General features: G+C 44.5%; 1 protein-coding gene across 1 annotated transcript in view; it reads right to left on the bottom strand.

The window, feature by feature from the left end:
* Window positions 1-20,724, bottom strand: part of LOC118383767 (intermembrane lipid transfer protein VPS13C-like) — a gene marked incomplete at its 3' end in the record, with an annotated part of 35,276 nt that extends 14,552 nt beyond the window's left edge. Inside the window, exons 1-8 of the mRNA XM_052502511.1 lie at window positions 20,569-20,724; window positions 13,153-13,212; window positions 11,648-11,807; window positions 6,954-7,073; window positions 6,358-6,461; window positions 6,073-6,240; window positions 5,008-5,312; window positions 2,516-2,660 (exon numbers count right to left, since the gene is read on the bottom strand). Of these exons, the coding sequence (XP_052358471.1) occupies window positions 2,516-2,660; window positions 5,008-5,312; window positions 6,073-6,240; window positions 6,358-6,461; window positions 6,954-7,073; window positions 11,648-11,807; window positions 13,153-13,161 (1,011 nt within the window). The remainder of the gene's footprint in view (window positions 1-2,515; window positions 2,661-5,007; window positions 5,313-6,072; window positions 6,241-6,357; window positions 6,462-6,953; window positions 7,074-11,647; window positions 11,808-13,152; window positions 13,213-20,568) is intronic.
* Between the last annotated feature and the right edge of the window lie 1,467 nt (window positions 20,725-22,191).

The following is a 22,191-nucleotide window of genomic DNA, read 5'->3' as shown; positions in this document are numbered from 1 at the left end:
GTCCATGCTAGGTAATGCTCCGCCTTATCTCAGTTCACTGGTCACGATGGCAACACCCATCCGTAGCACGCGCTCCAGCAGGTGTATCTCACTGATCATCCCTCAAGCCAACACCTCATTTGGCCGCCTTTCGTTCCAGTACTCTGCTGCCTGTGATTGGAACGAATTGCAAAATTCGCTGAAGTTGGAGACTTTTATCTCCCTCACCAACTTCAAACATCAGCTATCTGAGCAGCTAACCGATCGATGCAGCTGTACATAGTCTATTGGTAAATAGCCCACCCATTTTCACCTACCTCATCCCCATACTGTTTTTATTTATTTACTTTTCTGCTCTATTGCACACCAATATCTCTACCTGTACATGACCATCTGATCATTTATCACTCCAGTGTTAATCTGCAAATTGTAATTATTCGCCTACCTCATGCCTTTTGCACACATTGTATATAGACTCCCCTTTTTTTCTACTGTGTTATTGACTTGTTAATTGTTTACTCCATGTGTAACTCTGTGTGGTCTGTTCACACTGCTATGCTTTATCTTGGCCAGGTCGCAGTTACAAATGAGAACTTGTTCTCAACTAGCCTACCTGGTTAAATAAAGGTGAAATAAATAAAAAATATATATTTAAACAAATCGCTAGACTACCTGCCTTGATTATCTTGATTTATCTTGATTATCTGCCTTGCTCAAGGGCACGTGGATCTAGTCAGCTCCGGGATTTACACCAGCGACCTTTCGGTTACTGGGCCCCAACGCTCTTAATCGCTAGGCTACCGGCCTTGATTATCTTACTGTCAAACCTTAGAGGACTGTAGCATGTACCTTACATTCCAAACCAGGCTGCAAGCAGAAGTCAGAAGTCAGTTAGTGTGACTAAATCATCAACGGTCGGCTGTTATGGTTTAAGGGACAAAGCTACTTCAAGTCTAAAGGAAGGTGACGATATTGCACAGCTTACCAATACCATTCTCGAACCAGAGGTCAACCATCAATATGACTAAATCATGAAAGCTCAGCTATTATGACTTGAAGGAAATCTAAGTTCTCAGGTATCAGAGAGGGTGACATTACTACACGAGTAAAGATAACTTCAATCAGCTTCTCTGCTACAATACAAACATCTTGGTATCAAAACAGATCTTTATCTAACCACTCCTTTTGAGGGAAAGACATGATTGTAGTTACTGTTATCTCCTACCTTCATGGGCTGTAGGTCTCTGTCTACCTCTATGGTTCCTGTTAGGTCCTACCTTCATGGGCTGTAGGTCTCCCTCTACCTCTATGGTTCCTGTTAGCTCCTACCTTCATGGTCTCCCTCTACCTCTATGGTTCCTGTTAGCTCCTACCTTCATGGTCTCCCTCTACCTCTATGGTTCCTGTTAGCCCATACCTTCATGGGCTGTAGGTCTCTGTCTACCTCTATGGTTCCTGTTAGCTCATACCTTCATGGTCTCCCTCTACCTCTATGGTTCCTGTTAGCTCATACCTTCATGGTCTCCCTCTACCTCTATGGTTCCTGTTAACTCCTACCTTCATGGTCTCCCTCTACCTCTATGGTTCCTGTTATCTCCTACCTTCATGGTCTCCCTCTACCTCTATGGTTCCTGTTATCTCCTACCTTCATGGACTTGAGGTCTCCCTCTACCTCCATGGTTCCTGTTATCTCCTACCTTCATAGGCTCTCCCTCTACCTCTATGGTTCCTGTTATCTCCTACCTTCATGGTCTCTCCCTCTACCTCCATGGTTCCTGTTAGGTCCTACCTTCATAGGCTGTAGGTCTCCCTCTACCTCTATGGTTCCTGTTAGCTCCTACCTTCATGGTCTCCCTCTACCTCTAGGTTCCTTGAGGTCTCCCTCTACCTCTATGGTTCCTGTTAACTCCTACCTTCATAGGCTTGAGGTCTCCTTCTACCTCCATGGTTCCTGTTAGGTCCTACCTTCATAGGCTTGAGGTCTCCCTCTACCTCCATGGTTCCTGTTAGCTCCCTACCTTCATGGGCTTGAGGTCTCCCTCTACCTCTATGGTTCCTGTTAGCTCCTACCTTCATGGGCTTGAGGTCTCCCTCTACCTCTATGGTTCCTGTTAGCTCCTACCTTCATGGGCTTGAGGTCTCCCTCTACCTCTATGGTTCCTGTTAGGTCCTACCTCCATGGTTCCTGTTAGCTCCTACCTTCATGGGCTTGAGGTCTCCCTCTACCTCTATGGTTCCTGTTAGGTCCTACCTCTATGGTTCCTGTTAGCTCCTACCTTCATGGGCTTGAGGTCTCCCTCTACCTCTATGGTTCCTGTTAGGTCCTACCTTCATAGGCTGTAGGTCTCCCTCTACCTCTATGGTTCCTGTTAGCTCCTACCTTCATAGGCTTGAGGTCTCCCTCTACCTCTATGGTTCCTGTTAGGTCCTACCTTCATAGGCTGTAGGTCTCCCTCTACCTCTATGGTTCCTGTTAGCTCCTACCTTCATGGGCTTGAGGTCTCCCTCTACCTCTATGGTTCCTGTTAGCTCCTACCTTCATGGGCTTGAGGTCTCCCTCTACCTCTACGGCGGCCATCTTCTGGTACCATGCTGCAGCCAGGTTCCTCTTCACTGTTAGGAGCAGGTTGACAGGCTCCAGCAGCTCAGTACTGGGCTGAGAGTCTTTTTCCATGTAAATCCTAATGAGAGAAAGCTAAATTATAGACATGGATAGTTAGACAACTTGCTTATTTAGCTACAGTATTAGTGTGGTATCCAGACTTTCATACCATTCCTGTACCAACCCAGGGATGTAGCCAGCAGGCCATGTACTGTAGCCAACAGGCCATGTACTGTAGCCGGCAGGCCATCTACTGTAGCCAGCAGGCCATGTACTGTAGGCAGCAGGCCATCTACTGTAGGCAGCAGGCCATCTACTGTAGGCAGCAGGCCATGTACTGTAGGCAGCAGGCCATCTACTGTAGCCAGCAGGCCATGTACTGTAGGCAGCAGGCCATGTACTGTAGGCAGCAGGCCATGTACTGTAGGCAGCAGGCCATGTACTGTAGCCAGCAGGCCATGTACTGTAGGCAGCAGGCCATGTACTGTAGGCAGCAGGCCATGTACTGTAGGCAGCAGGCCATGTACTGTAGGCAGCAGGCCATGTACTGTAGGCAGCAGGCCATGTACTGTAGGCAGCAGGCCATGTACTGTAGGCAGCAGGCCATGTACTGTAGGCAGCAGGCCATGTACTGTAGGCAGCAGGCCATGTACTGTAGGCAGCAGGCCATGTACTGTAGGCAGCAGGCCATGTACTGTAGGCAGCAGGCCATGTACTGTAGGCAGCAGGCCATGTACTGTAGGCAGCAGGCCATGTACTGTAGGCAGCAGGCCATGTACTGTAGGCAGCAGGCCATGTACTGTAGGCAGCAGGCCATGTACTGTAGGCAGCAGGCCATGTACTGTAGGCAGCAGGCCATGTACTGTAGGCAGCAGGCCATGTACTGTAGGCAGCAGGCCATGTAGCCATCAGGGATCTTGATCCAGGAGGGGACTGATTGTTCCTGCTTTAACCGAGAAGCTAGTTCTTGCCATCTAGCCACTTAGCTAGGAAGTTACAAACCCAAATGCATAGCTGGAGACCTGATAGTTAACTTATAAGCAGAGGTGTAGAATACAACCCCTTGAACTTTATGGGCGCCACGCTGAATTCCTTTTACGGAATTGAAAACCATACCGTCTGTATTTCAAAACACCCCGGTACACGATATATAGTATAGCGTCCGAGCCTATTCAGTAAGACCACGATTGAACCAAGCAGTTTCTTTGAGAACCAACTCTTACAACTCAAAATCAAATCAATCAAATTAATTTATTTACGAAGCCCTTTTTACAACAGCAGTTGTGCTTATACAGAAACCACAGCAATGCCGATGTAGAGGAACGGTGGCTAGGAAAAACTCCCTAGAAAAAAGGCAGTAACCTAGGAAGAAACCTAGAGAGGGAACCAGGTTCTGAGGGTTGGCCAGTCCTCGTCAGGTTGTGCCGGGTCGACGTTATGAGAGGACTAACGGTAGTCAGACGGTTCTTTGAGAATCAACTCTAACAACTCAAATCAATCAGAGGAGTTGGATAGCCCTTTTTACATACAGATCTGGGACCAGGCATTAAGCCCTTGCTTTCTGATCTGGGACCAGGCATTAAACTGGTTCTGAGGGTTGGCCATCTGATCTGGTTGACCAGGCATTAAGACTAACGGTAGTCAGCTTTCTTTGATCTGGGACCAGGCATTAAACCCTTGCTTTCTGATCTGGGACCAGGCATTAAACCCTTGCTTTCTGATCTGGGACCAGGCATTAAACCCTTGCTTTCTGATCTGGGACCAGCTTTCTGATCTGGGACCAGGCATTAAACCGTTACTATCTGATCTGGGACCAGGCATTAAACCCTTGCTTTCTGATCTGGGACCAGGCATTAAACCCTTGCTTTCTGATCTGGGACCAAGCATTAAACCGTTACTTTCTGATCTGGGACCAGGCATTAAACCCTTGCTTTCTGATTTGGGACCAGGCATTAAACCGTGCTATCTGATCTGGGACCAGGCATTAAACCCTTGCTTTCTGATCTGGGACCAGGCATTAAACCCTTGCTTTCTGATCTGGGACCAGGCATTAAATCCTTGCTTTCTGATCTGGGACCAGGCATTAAATCCTTGCTTTCTGATCTGGGACCAGGCATTAAACCCTTGCTTTCTGATCTGGGACCATGCATTAAACCCTTGCTTTCTGATCTGGGACCAGGCATTTCTGATCTGGGACCAGGCATTAAACCCTTGCTTTCTGATCTGGGACCAGGCATTAAACCCTTGCTTTCTGATCTGGGACCAGGCATTAAACCCTTGCTTTCTGATTTAGGACCAGGCATTAAACCCTTGCTTTCTGATCTGGGACCAGGCATTAAGCCCTTGCTTTCTGATTTAGGACCAGGCATTAAACCCTTGCTTTCTGATTTAGGACCAGGCATTAAACCCTTGCTTTCTGCACTGACCTGGACAGTTTGAGCTGTGTGAGCTGTACGTCCATGTGGTCAATGACAGCAGGAAGTGGACATCCCTCCACGGCAAGAAGAGAGAAGCTGTTGCCCACGGTGATGAGCCCCAGGTCCACCTCCAGTGCATTGTGTGAGGTGGAGGACTGAGGGATGATGATGAGAGGGGCCTTCAGCCTGACGTCCATGGAGAGACGGAAGCTCTTCTGGGCAAAGTCCCTGATGCTGGAGGCCGCCTTCTCTGCTGCCTGGGCCGTGGCCACACTCAACGCCTCTTTGGCCGTCTGGAAGTTGTTGCTGAAATTCTAAAGAGACGGAAAACACGGATGAGTGAAGTTCTTTAGCGGAAAGGGAAGGAATCAAAGTGGAGACCGAGCGAGGACTGCTAAACTTCCGGAAACTTCTCATGTTTTCCCAGGAATCCCAGTCGGATGATTCCTGAAATTAGTAAGGTATCGCTGAACTGGGAATCATCCAACCAGGATTCCTGAAATTAGTAAGGTATCTGCTGAACTGGGAATCATCCAACCAGGATTCTGAAAAAACCCAGGAACTGAAGAAAGAGAGTCTCTGCACACTTAAATACAAAGATCAGTTTTAAATACTCCAGACCGTTGAGACTAAGAGACTTGACTCCAGTACCAACGCTGAGACTCACCAGCAAAGACATGACAAACTCCAGTACCCACGCTGAGACTCACCAGCAAAGACATGACAAACTCCAGTACCCACGCTGAGACTCACCAGCAAAGACATGACAAACTCCAGTACCCACGCTGAGACTCACCAGCAAAGACATGACAAACTCCAGTACCCACGCTGAGACTCACCAGCAAAGACATGACAAACTCCAGTACCCACGCTGAGACTCACCAGCAAAGACATGACAAACTCCAGTACCCACGCTGAGACTCACCAGCAAAGACATGACAAACTCCAGTACCCACGCTGAGACTCACCAGCAAAGACATGACAAACTCCAGGACCCACGCTGAGACTCACCAGCAAAGACATCAGTAACTTGTGGAGGTAGACGACTTGGACACAGCCCACGCTGAGACTCACCAGCAAAGACATGACAAACTTGTGGAGGTAGACGACTTGGACACAGCCCACGTTGAGCTGGACCTTCCCGTCTGTCTTGGAGGTGTCTGCGTAGCCGGCTCCCTCTGTGGCCTTGGGGGTCAGACTCATACTGAAACTAAACACCTCGTCTCCTACGATAGAGATGGCCTGCAACGGAGAACCAAACCGGTAAACTCAACTGCAATATTTCACCGGGGTTGAATGATATACTGTCGCATCTCCCTCCGTCACTGAAATCTTTCGTGGTTTTACTTCGTGACTTACCTTTTTGTGAATACTTTTTGGGTCAACATTAATGACGATGAAATCCCGAAGGCGGGCAGAGATGTGGGTTTGAGGCCCTTGCATCAGGAGGGATCCATTGAAACCTGTACAACAAGATAAAATGTTGATCTGATGCTAACATCAATTCAGAAAAAGGTCAACAGCAAACCACACAAGCACAAGACACTTAAATAACCCCCCCAAAAAATATTTTTGGGACTTTCATCATATACAAACCTTGTCTGAAATCCCTTACGAAAGCCCTAGATGATAATCAAATGTAAGTGTAGCTGTATAAAAGACAACATTGTGTAGCCTATGAGTTCTGTACGGGCCCCTGAGGGTTCTGTACGGGGCCCTGTGGGTTCTGTACGGGGCCCTGTGGGTTCTGTACGGGCTCCTGAGGGTTCTGTACGGGCCCCTGAGGGTTCTGTACGGGCCCCTGAGGGTTCTGTACTCTGTACGGGCCCTGAGGGTTCTGTACGGGCCCTGAGGGTTCTGTACGGGCCCTGAGGCTTCTGTACGGGGCCCTGAGGCTTCTGTACGGGGCCCTGAGGGTTCTGTACGGGCCCTGAGGGTTCTGTCTACATCGGCACCTTGTATCTTGATGTCAGCCATGTTGCAGTTCTGATCACACACTAGGACGTTGAACGCCCCCAGCCGCATCATCACCTTCAGGTCGACGACGTCACCGTCCGACGGAGAACCTAGAGCCGCTGTCATGGAAACGGACAGAAAGTCACACCATGATTTCGCTATTGGTTGACCAAACCAAAAGAGACATGTAAAGATAGTCCAGTCCCTTAGGCCTTCAGAATCTGTTATATCTAATGAAATGAATGGTACGTTTTTATTACTAACACGTGAAAACCAATACAAAAATATATATACATAAAAAGGCACTTGAAACTCTCGACCGCTCCACATATGTTAATGGCGCCTGTTCAGTCCTCCTTTTCCTGTAAGTCCACAATCATCTCCTTTGTCTTGCTCACATTGAGGGAGAGGTTGTTGTCATGGCATCACACTGCCAGGTCTCTGACCTCCTCCCTATTTGGCTGTCTCATCGTTGTCAGTGATCAGGCCTAACGACTAATGATGGTGTTGGAGTCGTGTTTAGCCACACAGTCGTGGGTGAACAGGGAGTACAGGAGGGGACTAAGCATGCACCCCTGAGGGGCCCCAGTGTTGAGGATCAGCATGGCAGACATGTTGTTGCCTACCCTCACCACCTGGGGATTCAATGGCGATCAACAGTCCACTTGGGGTGGTCCTCTGTCCTTCATTTAACCAGGTCACCAGATTGACCTGCTGACACAGCTCAGTGATCAACAGTCCACTTGGGGTGGTCCTCTGGCCTTCATTTAACCAGGTCACCAGATTGACCTGCTGACCTGCTCAGTGATCAACAGTCCACTTGGGGTGGTCCTCTGGCCTTCATTTAACCAGGTCACCAGATTGACCTGCTGACACAGCTCAGTGATCAACAGTCCACTTGGGGTGGTCCTCTGGCCTTCATTTAACCAGGTCACCAGATTGACCTGCTGACCTGCTCAGTGATCAACAGTCCACTTGGGGTGGTCCTCTGGCCTTCATTTAACCAGGTCACCAGATTGACCTGCTGACCTGCTCAGTGATCAACGGTCCTCTGGCCTTCATTTAACCAGGTCACCAGATTGACCTGCTGACCTGCTCAGTGATCAACAGTCCACTTGGGGTGGTCCTCTGGCCTTCATTTAACCAGGTCACCAGATTGACCTGCTGACCTGCTCAGTGATCAACAGTCCACTTGGGGTGGTCCTCTGGCCTTCATTTAACCAGGTCACCAGATTGACCTGCTGACCTGCTCAGTGATCAACAGTCCACTTGGAGTGGTCCTCTGGCCTTCATTTAACCAGGTCACCAGATTGACCTGCTGACCTGCTCAGTGATCAACAGTCCACTTGGGGTGGTCCTCTGGCCTTCATTTAACCAGGTCACCAGATTGACCTGCTGACCTGCTCAGTGATCCCTGTCCGAGGTGTGTACGCAGACGTCGAGGCTGAGTGTGAAAGTGGGCAGTGTTTTAGCAGGATGTGTGTGTGTTTACTTGACATGGCTAAGAGGCCTCTAATCTCATCTACAAACCACTGCTCTGTTTTTCCATCTGTTTATGGGGCAAGATCAAGTCTACAGGATGCAGGGTGGAGGTAGAGTACAGTGCTCATTCAGAAAGTATTCAGACCAATTAACCTTTTTACACATTTTGTTAAGTTACAGCCTCATTCTAAAATGTATCAATCTACACACAATACCCCATAATGATTAAATAAAAAACAGAAATAACTTATTTACATAAGTATTCAGACCCTTTGCTATGAGACTTGAAATTGAGCTCAGGTGCATCCTGTTTCCATTGATCTTCCTTGAGATGTTTCTACAACTTGATTGGAGTCCAACTGTGGTAAATTCAATTGATTGGACATGATTTGAAAAGGCACACACCTGTCTATATAAAGGTCCCACAGTTGACAGTGCATGTCAGAGCAAAAACCAAGCCATGAGGTCAAAGGAATTGTCCGTAGAGCTCCAAGACAGGATTGTGTCGAGGCACAGATCTGGGGAAGGGTACCAAAACATTTCTGCGGCATTGAAGGTCCCCAAGAACACAGGGGCCTCCATCATTCTTAAATGGAGGAAGTTTGGAACCACCAAGACTCTTCCTAGAGCTGGCCGCCCGACCAAATTGAGCAATCAGGGGAGAAGGGCCTTGGTCAGGGAGGTGACCAAGAACACGATGGTCACTCTGACCGAGCTCCAGAGTTCCTCTGTGGAGATGGTTGTCCTTCTGAAAGGTTCTCCCATCTCTGCAGCACTCCACCATGCAGGCCTTTATGGTAGAGTGGCCAGATGGAAGCCACTCCTCAGTAAAACGCACATGACAACCAACTGGGAGTTTGAGAAAAAGTGGTGATGCTCGGAGCCGGATCCCGCTGCTCAGATCGCTGTGCTACTACCCAGTTCACAACGCTCTAGCATCACGAGAATACTTGATTGGTAATAGCTTGTCCTTTTGAATTATTTTTGTTTTAAGCCTTCCCCCAAACCCTAACCCTAACCTTCACCACTCAGAATGAAGACCTAACCTTCACCACTCAGAATGAACACCTAACCTTCACCACTCAGAATGAACACCTAACCTTCACCACTCAGAATGAACACCTAACCTTCACCACTGAGAATGAACACCTAACCTTCACCACTCAGAACGAACACCTAACCTTCACCACTCAGAACGAACACCTAACCTTCACCACTGAGAATGAACACCTAACCTTCACCACTCAGAATGAACACCTAACCTTCACCACTCAGAATGAACACCTAACCTTCACCACTGAGAATGAACACCTAACCTTCACCACTCAGAACGAACACCTAACCGTCACCACTCAGAACGAACACCTAACCTTCACCTCTCAGAACGAACACCTAACCTTCACCCCTCAGAACGAACACCCAACCTTCACCACTCAGAACGAACACCTAATCTTCACCGCTCAGAATGATTCCCTAACCTTCACCGCTCAGAATGATTCCCCAACCTTCACCGCTCAGAATGATTCCCTAACCTTCACCGCGCAGAATGATTCCCTAACCTTCACCACTCAGAATGATTCCCTATCCTTCACCACTCAGAATGATTCCCTAACCTTCACCGCTCAGAATGATTCCCTAACCTTCACCGCTCAGAATGATTCCCTAACCTTCACCGCTCAGAATGAAGACCTAACCTTCACCACTCAGAATGAATACCTAACCTTCACCACTCAGAATGAACACCTAACCTTCACCACTCAGAATGAACACCTAACCTTCACCACTCAGAATGAACACCTAACCTTCACCACTCAGAATGAACACCTAACCTTCACCACTCAGAATGAACACCTAACCTTCACCACTCAGAATGAACACCTAACCTTCACCACTCAGAATGAACACCTAACCTTCACCACTCAGAATGAACACCTAACCTTCACCACTCACCTAACCTTCACCACTCAGAATGAACACCTAACCTTCACCACTCAGAATGAACACCTAACCTTCACCACTCAGAATGAACACCTAACCTTCACCACTCAGGATGAAGACCTAACCTTCACCACTCAGAATGAAGACCTAACCTTCACCACTCAGAATGAAGACCTAACCTTCACCACTCAGAATGAACACCTAACCTTCACCACTCAGAATGAAGACCTAACCTTCACCACTAAGAATGAAGACCTAACCTTCACCACTCAGAATGATTCCCTAACCTTCACCACTCAGAATGATTCCCTAACCTTCACCACTCAGAATGATTCCCTAAGCTTCACCGCTCAGAATGAATACCCAACCTTCACCGCTCAGAATGAATACCTAACCTTCACCACTCAGAATAAAGACCTAACCTTCACCACTCAGAATGAAGACCTAACCTTCACCACTCAGAATGAAGACCTAACCTTCACCACTCAGAATGAACACCTAACCTTCACCACTCAGAATGAAGACCTAACCTTCACCACTCAGAATGAAGACCTAACCTTCACCACTCAGAATGATTCCCTAACCTTCACCACTCAGAATGATTCCCTAACCTTCACCACTCAGAATGATTCCCTAAGCTTCACCACTCAGAATGAATACCCAACCTTCACCGCTCAGAATGAATACCTAACCTTCACCACTCAGAATAAAGACCTAACCTTCACCACTCAGAATGATTCCCTAACCTTCACCACTCAGAATGATTCCCTAACCTTCACCACTCAGAATGATTCCCTAACCTTCACCACTCAGAATGATTCCCTAACCTTCACCACTCAGAATGATTCCCTAACCTTCACCACTCAGAATGATTCCCTAACCTTCACCACTCAGAATGATTCCCTAACCTTCACCACTCAGAATGAATCCCTAACCTTCACCACTCAGAATGAATACCTAACCTTCACCACTCAGAATGATTCCCTAACCTTCACCACTCAGAATGAATACCTAACCTTCACCACTCAGAATGAGTTGATTCTGTTTGAACAGAAAAGAGGAAAACGATGACATCTCGCTGGTATAAAGTACGTCTACTGTTGAGTGTGTGTATGCTTATAGTGTGTGTCAGTCTGTATGTGTGTGTGTGTGTGTAAATCTGTACAGTGTGTGTATGCTTATAGTGTGTGTCCGTCTGTATGTGTGTGTGTGTGTGTGTGTAAATCTGTACAGTGTGTGTTGTGTCCTTGTGTAAAGTATATTGTGTGTTTACTTGACTTGGCGGAGATGGCCCTGCTGCTCTCCTCAGACTTCTGCTTAGGCTCCTCTGGTGAGGGGGGCAGGCTGCCGGAGGACAGGGCAGAAGACAGGAAGTCTATGGTGGAGAGGAGAGCCTCCGTGTGAAGCAGTAGATCCAGGGAGGTGAAGGTCACCTACAGGAGGGGGAGATGGGGACCGAGAGAGTAGAGAGAGAGAGAGAAGAGAGTTGAGAGAGAGTAGAGAGAGAGAGAGTAGAGAGCGAGTAGAGAAAGAGAGAGAGAGAGAGAGAGAGAGAGAGAGAGAGAGAGAGAGAGAGAGAGAGAGAGAGAGAGAGAGAGAGAGAGTAGAGAAAGAGTAGAGAGAGAGAGAAGAGAGTTGAGAGAGAAGAGAGTAGAGAGTCGAGAGAGAGAGTAGAGAAAGGGGAGAGAGAGAGGAGAGGAGAGCGAGAGAGGAGAGGAGAGCGAGAGAGGAGAGGAGAGCGAGAGAGGAGAGAGCGAGAGAGAGAGAGGAGAGAGGAGAGGAGAGCGAGAGAGAGAGAGGAGAGCGAGAGAGGAGAGAGCGAGAGAGAGAGAGAGAGAGGAGAGAGCGAGAGAGAGGAGAGCGAGAGAGAGAGAGAGAGAGCGAGAGAGAGAGAGAGAGGAGAGCGAGAGAGAGAGGAGAGCGAGAGAGAGGAGAGCGAGAGAGAGAGAGGAGAGCGAGAGAGGAGAGCGAGAGAGAGGAGAGCGAGAGAGAGAGAGAGAGAGAGAGAGAGAGAGAGAGAGAGAGAGAGAGAGAGAGAGAGGGAGAGCGAGAGAGAGGAGAGAGAGAGAGAGGAGAGAGAGAGAGAGAGAGGAGAGAGAGAGAGAGAGAGGAGAGGGAGAGAGGAGAGCGAGAGAGAGGAGAGCGAGAGAGAAAGAAAGTGAGCGTAGAGAAAGGGGAGAGAGAGAGGGGAAATATAAAGAGTAGAGAGAGGGGAAAGAAAAAGAGAGAGAGAGAGAAAGAGAGAGCACATCAATTAGCAGTCATTTAGGGGTAATGAAACACATATAGAAAGGGGAGAGAGAGGAGAGTCAGAGGTAGAAAGAAAATCAATTAGGGAGAGAGTGAGGGGAAAGAAAGATTTAGGGGTAATGAAACAAATAGAGAATTTAGGGGTAGAGGGGAAAGAAAAAGAGTAGAGAGAGGGGAAAGAGAAAGAGCCACGTAACCAAGTCACATGGACTGTGATGATCAGACGGTAAATGAAACGAGCCCTTTGAGGTCTTAAGAGAACAGGAAGATGTCGGCAGGCTTCACAGACCTCTCAGATCCCCATTCAACAACCACCAGGCTACATTAGCACGGCCGCTGCATTTATTAAAGGTGCCAGTTGCAGGCAGAATGTTGTGTCTAACATATCAGAGCCTTTCCCAGCATTACAACGAGTTCATGCTAGTTTAGAAACAACTGGTTGGAGTCTGGTTGAAATGATGTCGTTTTAATTTTGCCCGCTTGGGTGTATAGGACGAATAAATAAACCGTTTAGATATCATTACTTACGTTGATCATCTGCTCAGTATTCTTGTGAACAGTGGCAAAGTTTGGCCTGTTTCTGTCAGCCTGAGAAGAAAGAAAACAGCACATCAATTAGCAGTCATTTAGGGGTAATGGAAACACATATCAATTAGCAGTCATTTAGGGGTAATGGAAACAAATCAATTAGCAGTCATTTAGGGGTAATGGAAACACATATCAATTAGCAGTCATTTAGGGGTAATGGAAACACAAATCAATTAGCAGTCATTTAGGGGTAATGGAAACAAATCAATTAGCAGTCATTTAGGGGTAATGGAAACACAAATCAATTAGCAGTCATTTAGGGGTAATGGAAACAAAATCAATTAGCAGTCATTTAGGGGTAATGGAATGGAAACACAAATCAATTAGCAGTCATTTAGGGGTAATGGAAACAAAAAATCAATTAGCAGTCATTTAGGGGTAATGGAAACACAAATCAATTAGCAGTCATTTAGGGGTAATTAGGAATTTACAAATCAAAATTAGCAGTCATTTAGGGGTAATGGAAACACAAATCAATTAGCAGTCATTTAGGGGTAATGGAAACAAAATCAATTAGCAGTCATTTAGGGGTAATGGAAACACAAATCAATTAGCAGTCATTTAGGGGTAATGGAAACACAAATCAATTAGCAGTCATTTAGGGGTAATGGAAACACAAATCAATTAGCAGTCATTTAGGGGTAATGGAAACAAAAATCAATTAGCAGTCATTTAGGGGTAATGGAAACACAAATCAATTAGCAGTCATTTAGGGTAATGGAAACACAAATCAATTAGCAGTCATTTAGGTAATGGAAACACAAATCAATTAGCAGTCATTTAGGGGTAATGGGGTAATGGAACAAATCAATTAGCAGTAATAGGAAACACAAATCAATTAGCAGTCATTTAGGGGTAATTAGCAGTAATTTAGGGGTAATGGAAACACAAATCAATTAGCAGTCATTTAGGGGTAATGGAAACACAAATCAATTAGCAGTCATTTAGGGGTAATGGAAACACAAATCAATTAGCAGTCATTTAGGGGTAATGGAAACAAATCAATTAGCAGTCATTTAGGGGTAATGGAAACACAAATCAATTAGCAGTCATTTAGGGGTAATGGAAACACAAATCAATTAGCAGTCATTTAGGGGTAATGGAAACACAAATCAATTAGCAGTCATTTAGGGGTAATGGAAACACAAATCAATTAGCAGTCATTTAGGGGTAATGGAAACACAAATCAATTAGCAGTCATTTAGGGGTAATGGAAACAAATCAATTAGCAGTCATTTAGGGGTAATGGAAACACAAATCAATTAGCAGTCATTTAGGGGTAATGGAAACACAAATCAATTAGCAGTCATTTAGGGGTAATGGAAACACAAATCAATTAGCAGTCATTTAGGGGTAATGGAAACACAATCAATTAGCAGTCATTTAGGGGTAATGGAAACACAAATCAATTAGCAGTCATTTAGGGGTAATGGAAACACAAATCAATTAGCAGTCATTTAGGGGTAATGGAAACACAAATCAATTAGCAGTAATTTAGGGGTAATGGAAACATATCAATTAGCAGTCATTTAGGGGTAATGGAAACACAAATCAATTAGCAGTCATTTAGGGGTAATGGAAACAAATCAATTAGCAGTCATTTAGGGGTAATGGAAACACACATCAATTAGCAGTCATTTGGTGGTAATGGAAACACAAATCAATTAGCAGTCATTTAGGGGTAATGGAAACACATATCAATTAGCAGTAATTTTGGAGTAATGGAAAAAAAACAATTAGCAGTCATTTAGGAGTAATGGTAACACAAATCAATTAGAAGTCATTTAGGAGTAATGGAAACACACATCAATTAGCAGTCATTTAGGGGTAATGGAAACACAAATCAATTAGAAGTCATTTAGGAGTAATGGTAACACAAATCAATTAGCAGTCATTTAGGGGTAATGGAAACACAAATCAATTAGCAGTCATTTAGGGGTAATGGAAACAAATAAATTAGCAGTCATTTAGGGGTAATGGAAACATAAATCAATTAGCAGTCATTTAGTAGTAATGGAAACACATATCAATTAGCAGTCATTTAGTGGTAATGGAAACAAATCAATTAGCAGTCATTTAGGAGTAATGGAAACACATATCAATTAGCAGTCATTTAGGAGTAATGGAAACACAAATCAATTAGCAGTCAGTTAGGAGTAATGGAAACACAAATCAATTAGCAGTCATTTAGGGGTAATGGAAACACAAATCAATTAGCAGTCATTTAGTGGTAATGGAAACACAAATCAATTAGAAGTCATTTAGGAGTAACAAACACAAATCAATTAGCAGTCATTTAGGGTAATGGAAACACAAATCAATTAGCAGTCATTTAGGGGTAATGGAAACAAATCAATTAGTAGTCATTTAGGGGTAATGGAAACACACATCAATTAGCAGTCATTTAGTGGTAATGGAAACACAAATCAATTAGAAGTCATTTAGGAGTAACGGAAACACAAAATCGATCACTATCACAAAACATTAGCAGTCGTTTAGATGCTCAAAATAACACAAAAGTAGACTTTGACCAGACCTACTCCTGATCCTTAGAGATGCTGCTTTGTTAACCAGGACCACTGGCTTCTGACAACCATTCATTTAGGAGGATTATATCAACACGTATATTCTCACTGAGAAACACACTGACGGTCATGTTGTCAGGCTTGACGCCAGGCACCACCTGGGCTCTAGGCCGTGTCTGAAATGGAACCCTACTCCTATATAGTGCACTACTTGTAGCATAGGGCTCTGGTTAAAAGTAGTGCACTGCATAGGAATATGGTGCCATTTGGGACACAGGCCAGGTCTGGAGAGTGCCCTGGTCTATTGTGTTGATAATGACAGAGACAAACAGTGAGAATGTAATGTCCGTCTTGTACAGCATCTCTATAATGAGATTGAGGTTACGGGGTTGAAGATGACATCTAATAATAATAATAATAATAATAATAATAATAATAATAATATATTATTATTATTATAATGAGATTGAGGTTACGGGGTTTAAGAAGATGACATCTCTGGGTTGTAGGACACCAGAGCCTGCTGCCTGGCACAGAAAACATGTCCACAGAGAGAGGACATGTTGCTGGGGGTTTCTGAACAGAGGACATGTCCACAGAGAGAGAGGACATAAGGCTGGGGGTTTCTGAACAGAGGACATGTCCACAGAGAGAGAGGACATAAGGCTGGGGGTTTCTGAACAGAGAACATGTCCACAGAGAGAGAGGACATGTTGCTGGGGGTTTCTGAACAGAGAACATGTCCACAGAGAGAGGACATAAGGCTGGGGGTTTCTGAACAGAGAACATGTCCACAGAGAGAGGACATAAGGCTGGGGGTTTCTGAACAGAGAACATGTCCACAGAGAGAGGACATGTTGCTGGGGGGTTCTGAACAGAGAACATGTCCACAGAGAGAGAGGACATACGGCTGGGGGTTTCTGAACAGCTACACTACTGTATCATTAAATATAACTACAGTACAATGACCATGGGGATTCTGGGAATGCGCCTCTTTGCATTTCGAAGAAGTGTCTGAATTTCCTATTTTAGGAAAGGCTCATAAAAGGTGTTTGATGTGGTATTTAATGACGTCAAATGCTTTAATATCCAAAGTGATAAAAATAATTCCAGACTGTAGGGGGAAACAAGTGCTGCATAGAGCCCGTATCGACTGTGTTTTTTTAAGCTGCTATACAAGGCTTTAAGAACAATAACAGTTATACAAGGCTTTAAGAACAATAACAGTTATACAAGGCTTTAAGAACAATAACAATAAGTTATACAAGGCTTTAAGAAAATAACAGTTATACAAGGCTTTAAGAACAATAAGTTATACAAGGCTTTAAGAACAATAACAGTTATACAAGGCTTTAAGAACAATAACAGTTATACAAGGCTTTAAGAACAATAACAATAAGTTATACAAGGCTTTAAGAACAATAAGACTCCAAGGCTAAGAATAATACATGAAAGCAATAGTGTTTGTACCATGTCATACAAGGCTGCTAACATTATACAAGAATTTAAGAACTACCATGTACAAGGCTTTATCAATAAGTTATACCATGTCTTTATGCTACCATGTTGTACAAGCTTAAGCTACCATGTCGGCTGCTACCAATGTTATACAAGGCTTTAAGAACTACCATGTCACGCTTTAAGAACCATGTTATACAAGTGCTTTAAGAACATGTTATACAAGGCTGAACTAACATGTGTTATACCATGTTTAAGAACATTACTACCATGTTTTGTGCTTTAAGCTACCATGTCGTGCTGCTACTATGTCAATGCTATACCATGTTGTGAACTGCTATACCATGTCGCGCTGCTACCATGTTATACAAGGCTGCTACCATGTTGCACTGGCTTTACCAATAAGTTAATACCATGTTGCTACCATGTCATGCTGGCTTTGTCAATAAGTTACTACCATGTTGCATTACTACCATGTTGCATTACTAACATGTCGTGGTGCAACCATGTCGTGGTGCAACCATGTTATACAAGGCTGAACTACCATGTTGTGCTGCTACCATGTTGTGCTGCTACCATATTGTGCTGCAACCATGTTACAAGCTTAAGCTACCATTTTGTGCTGCTACCATGTTGTGCTGCAACCATGTTATGGCTGCTACCATGTTGTCGTTTATGCTACCATGTTGTCAAGATGCTTTACCATTTTGTGATGCTACCATGTTTTGTCATGTCATGTTGCTACCATGCTTTAAGAACAATGTTACTACCATGTTGTTTAAGCTACCATGTTGTGCTAGGCTTTACCATGTTATTGTCATGTTGCTTTGCTACCATGCTATGTTGTCATGTGTTGCTGCCTTTATGTTGTCATGTGTTGCTGGCTTTAAGAACAATGTTGTCATGTGTTGCTGAACTTGCTATGTTGTCATGTGTTGCTGCCTTGAACTATGTTGTCATGTGTTGCTGAACAATGCTATACAAGTTGTCATGTGTTGCTGCCTTGCTATGTTGTCATGTGTTGCTGCCTTGCTATGTTATCATGTGTTGCTGCCTTGCTATGTTGTCATGTGTTGCTGCTTTGCTATGTTGTCATGTGTTGCTGCCTTGCTATGTTGTCATGTGTTGCTGCCTTGCTATGTTGTCATGTGTTGCTGCCTTGCTATGTTGTCATGTGTTGCTGCCTTGCTATGTTGTCATGTGTTGCTGCCTTGCTATGTTGTCATGTGTTGCTGCCTTGCTATGTTGTTGTCATGTGTTGCTATGTTGTCATGTGTTGCTGCCTTGCTATGTTGTCATGTTTGCTGCTTGCTATGTTGTCATGTGTTGCTGCCTTGCTATGTTGTCATGTGTTGCTGCCTTGCTATGTTGTCATGTGTTGCTGCCTTGCTATGTTGTCATGTGTTGCTGCCTTGCTATGTTGTCATGTGTTGCTGCCTTGCTATGTTGTCATGTGTTGCTGCCTTGCTATGTTGTCATGTGTTGCTGCTTTGCTATGTTGTCATGTGTTGCTGCCTTGCTATGTTGTCATGTGTTGCTGCCTTGCTATGTTGTCATGTGTTGCTGCCTTGCTATGTTGTCATGTGTTGCTGCCTTGCTATGTTGTCATGTGTTGCTGCCTTGCTATGTTGTCATGTGTTGCTGCCTTGCTATGTTGTCATGTGTTGCTGCCTTGCTATGTTGTCATGTGTTGCTGCCTTGCTATGTTGTCATGTGTTGCTGCCTTGCTATGTTGTCATGTGTTGCTGCCTTGCTATGTTGTCATGTGTTGCTGCCTTGCTATGTTGTCATGTGTTGCTGCCTTGCTATGTTGTCATGTGTTGCTGCCTTGCTATGTTGTCATGTGTTGCTGCCTTGCAATGTTGTCATGTGTTGCTGCCTTGCTATGTTTTCATGTGTTGCTGCCTTGCTATGTTGTCATGTGTTGCTGCCTTGCTATGTTGTCATGTGTTGCTGCCTTGTTATGTTGTCATGTGTTGCTGCCTTGCTATGTTGTCATGTGTTGCTGCCTTGCTATGTTGTCATGTGTTGCTGCCTTGCTATGTTGTCATGTGTTGCTGCCTTGCTATGTTGTCGTCTTAGGTCTCTATTTGTCTCTTGTCATGATGTGTGTTTTGTCCTATATTTATATGGGTATAGACTGGGCTAGAGGGCTGTACTAGAGGTCAGGACTGGGCAAGAGGTATAGACTGTACAAGAGGTATAGACTGTACTAGAGGTATATACTTTACTATACTAGAGGTCAGGACTGGGCTAGGGGTATAGACTGGGCTAGAGGGCTGTACTAGACTGGGCTAGAGGTATAGACTGTACTAGAGGTATAGACTATACCAGATGTCAAGACTGTACTAGAGGTATAGACTGTACTAGAGGTTTAGACTTTACTATACTAGAGGTCAGGACTGGGCTAGAGGTATAGACTGTACTAGAGGTATAGACTGTACTAGAGGTATAGACTTTACTATACTAGAGGTCAGGACTGGGCTAGAGGTATAGACTGGGCTAGAGGGCTGTACTAGAGGTCAGGACTGGGCTAGAGGTATAGACTGTACTAGAGGTATAGAGTGTACTAGAGGTATAGAGTGTACTAGAGGTCGAGACTGGGCTAGAGGTATAGACTGTACTAGAGGTATAGACTTTACTATACTAGAGGTCAGGACTGGGCTAGAGGTATAGACTTTACTATACTAGAGGTATAGACTGGGCTAGAGGTATAGACTGGGCTAGAGGTATAGACTGGGCTAGAGGTATAGACTTTACTATACTAGAGGTCAGGACTGGGCTAGAGGTATAGACTGGGCTAGAGGGCTGTACTAGTCTATACCTAGACTGCCCAGAGGTATAGACTGGGCTAGAGGTATAGACTGGGCTAGAGGTATAGACTGGGCTAGAGGTATAGACTGGGCTAGAGGTATAGACTGGGCTAGAGGGCTGTACTAGAGGTATAGACTGGGCTAGAGGTATAGACTATATAGCATTGGAGTCAACATGGGGCTGCTATAGACTGCTAGAGTTATAGACTGGGCTAGAGGTATAGACTGGGCTAGAGGTATAGACTGGGCTAGAGGGCTGTACTAGAGGTATAGACTGGGCTAGAGGTATAGACTATATAGCATTGGAGTCAACATGGGGCCAGCATCCCTGTGGAACGCTTTCGACACCTTGTAGAGTCAACATGGGCCAGCATCCCTGTGGAACGCTTTCGACACCTTTGTAGAGTCAACATGGGTCAGCATCCCTGTGGAACGCTTTCGACACCTTGTAGAGTCCATGACCCGACGAATTGAGGCTGTTCTGAGGGAGGAAGGGGGAGCAAGACAATATTAGGAAGGTGTACACTCAGAGTATAACCAAATCAATAGGTATATCCCACCTTGAAGTATTCCACTTTGAGGAGGTCAGCACCTGACTCCACAGAGGAACTGATCAGACACAGTGGTTCACCGTTGGAATCTAGAAAACAATCAAATGAAAATCAATGGCTTTCTGATTTACCAAGTAGAACACTGGGATGTGTAACTACTGTATTCCTAACCAGAATGTCATGGTAACTACTGTATTCCTAACCAGAATGTCATGGTAACTACTGTATTCCTAACCAGAATGTCATGGTAACTACTGTATTCCTAACCAGAATGTCAGACCAGTTTAAATCATGGTAACTACTGTATTCCTAACCAGAATGTCAGACCAGTTTAAATTATGGTAACTACTGTATTCCTAACCAGAATGTCATGGTAACTACTGTATTCCTAACCAGAATGTCATGGTAACTACTGTATTCCTAACCAGAATGTCATGGTAACTACTGTATTCCTAACCAGAATGTCATGGTAACTACTGTATTCCTAACCAGAATGTCATGGTAACTACTGTATTCCTAACCAGAATGTCAGACCAGTTTAAATCATGGTAACTACTGTATTCCTAACCAGAATGTCAGACCAGTTTAAATCATGGTAACTACTGTATTCCTAACCAGAATGTCAGACCAGTTTAAATCATGGTAACTACTGTATTCCTAACCAGAATGTCATGGTAACTACTGTATTCCTAACCAGAATGTCAGACCAGTTTAAATCATGGTAACTACTGTATTCCTAACCAGAATGTCATGGTAACTACTGTATTCCTAACCAGAATGTCATGGTAACTATTGTATTCCTAACCAGAATGACCAGACCAGTTTAAATCATGGTAACTATTGTATTCCTAACCAGAATGTCAGACCAGTTTAAATCATGGTAACTACTGTATTCCTAACCAGAATGTCATGGTAACTACTGTATTCCAACCAGAATGTCAGATAAATGGCATATACTACTGTATTCCAGACCAGAATGTCATGGTAACTACTGTATTCCTAACCAGAATGTCAGACCAGTTTAAATCATGGTAACTACTGTATTCGTAACCAGAATGTCATGGTAACTACTGTATTCGTAACCAGAATGTCATGGTAACTACTGTATTCCTAACCAGAATGTCATGGTAACTACTGTATTCCTAACCAGAATGTCAGACCAGTTTAAATTATGGTAACTACCAGTTTAAATTATGGTAACTACTGTATTCCTAATCAGAATGTCATGGTAACTACTGTATTCCTAACCAGAATGTCAGACCAGTTTAAATTATGGTAACTACCAGTTTAAATTATGGTAACTACTGTATTCCTAACCAGAATGTCATGGTAACTACTGTATTCCTAACCAGAATGTCATGGTAACTACTGTATTCCTAACCAGAATGTCAGACCAGTTTAAATTATGGTAACTACTGTATTCCTAACCAGAATGTCATGGTAACTACTGTATTCCTAACCAGAATGTCATGGTAACTACTGTATTCCTAACCAGAATGTCAGACCAGTTTAAATTATGGTAACTACTGTATTCCTAACCAGAATGTCATGGTAACTACTGTATTCCTAACCAGAATGTCATGGTAACTACTGTATTCTAACCAGAATGTCATTCCTACTGTATTCCAGAAT

The sequence above is a fragment of the Oncorhynchus keta genome, unplaced genomic scaffold, assembly GCF_023373465.1.
Source record: "Oncorhynchus keta strain PuntledgeMale-10-30-2019 unplaced genomic scaffold, Oket_V2 Un_contig_15706_pilon_pilon, whole genome shotgun sequence".
NCBI classification, from domain to species: Eukaryota; Metazoa; Chordata; class Actinopteri; order Salmoniformes; family Salmonidae; genus Oncorhynchus; species Oncorhynchus keta.
The sequence above is the reverse complement of the archived record's forward strand: the minus strand, read 5'-3'. Positions and strand labels throughout refer to the sequence as shown.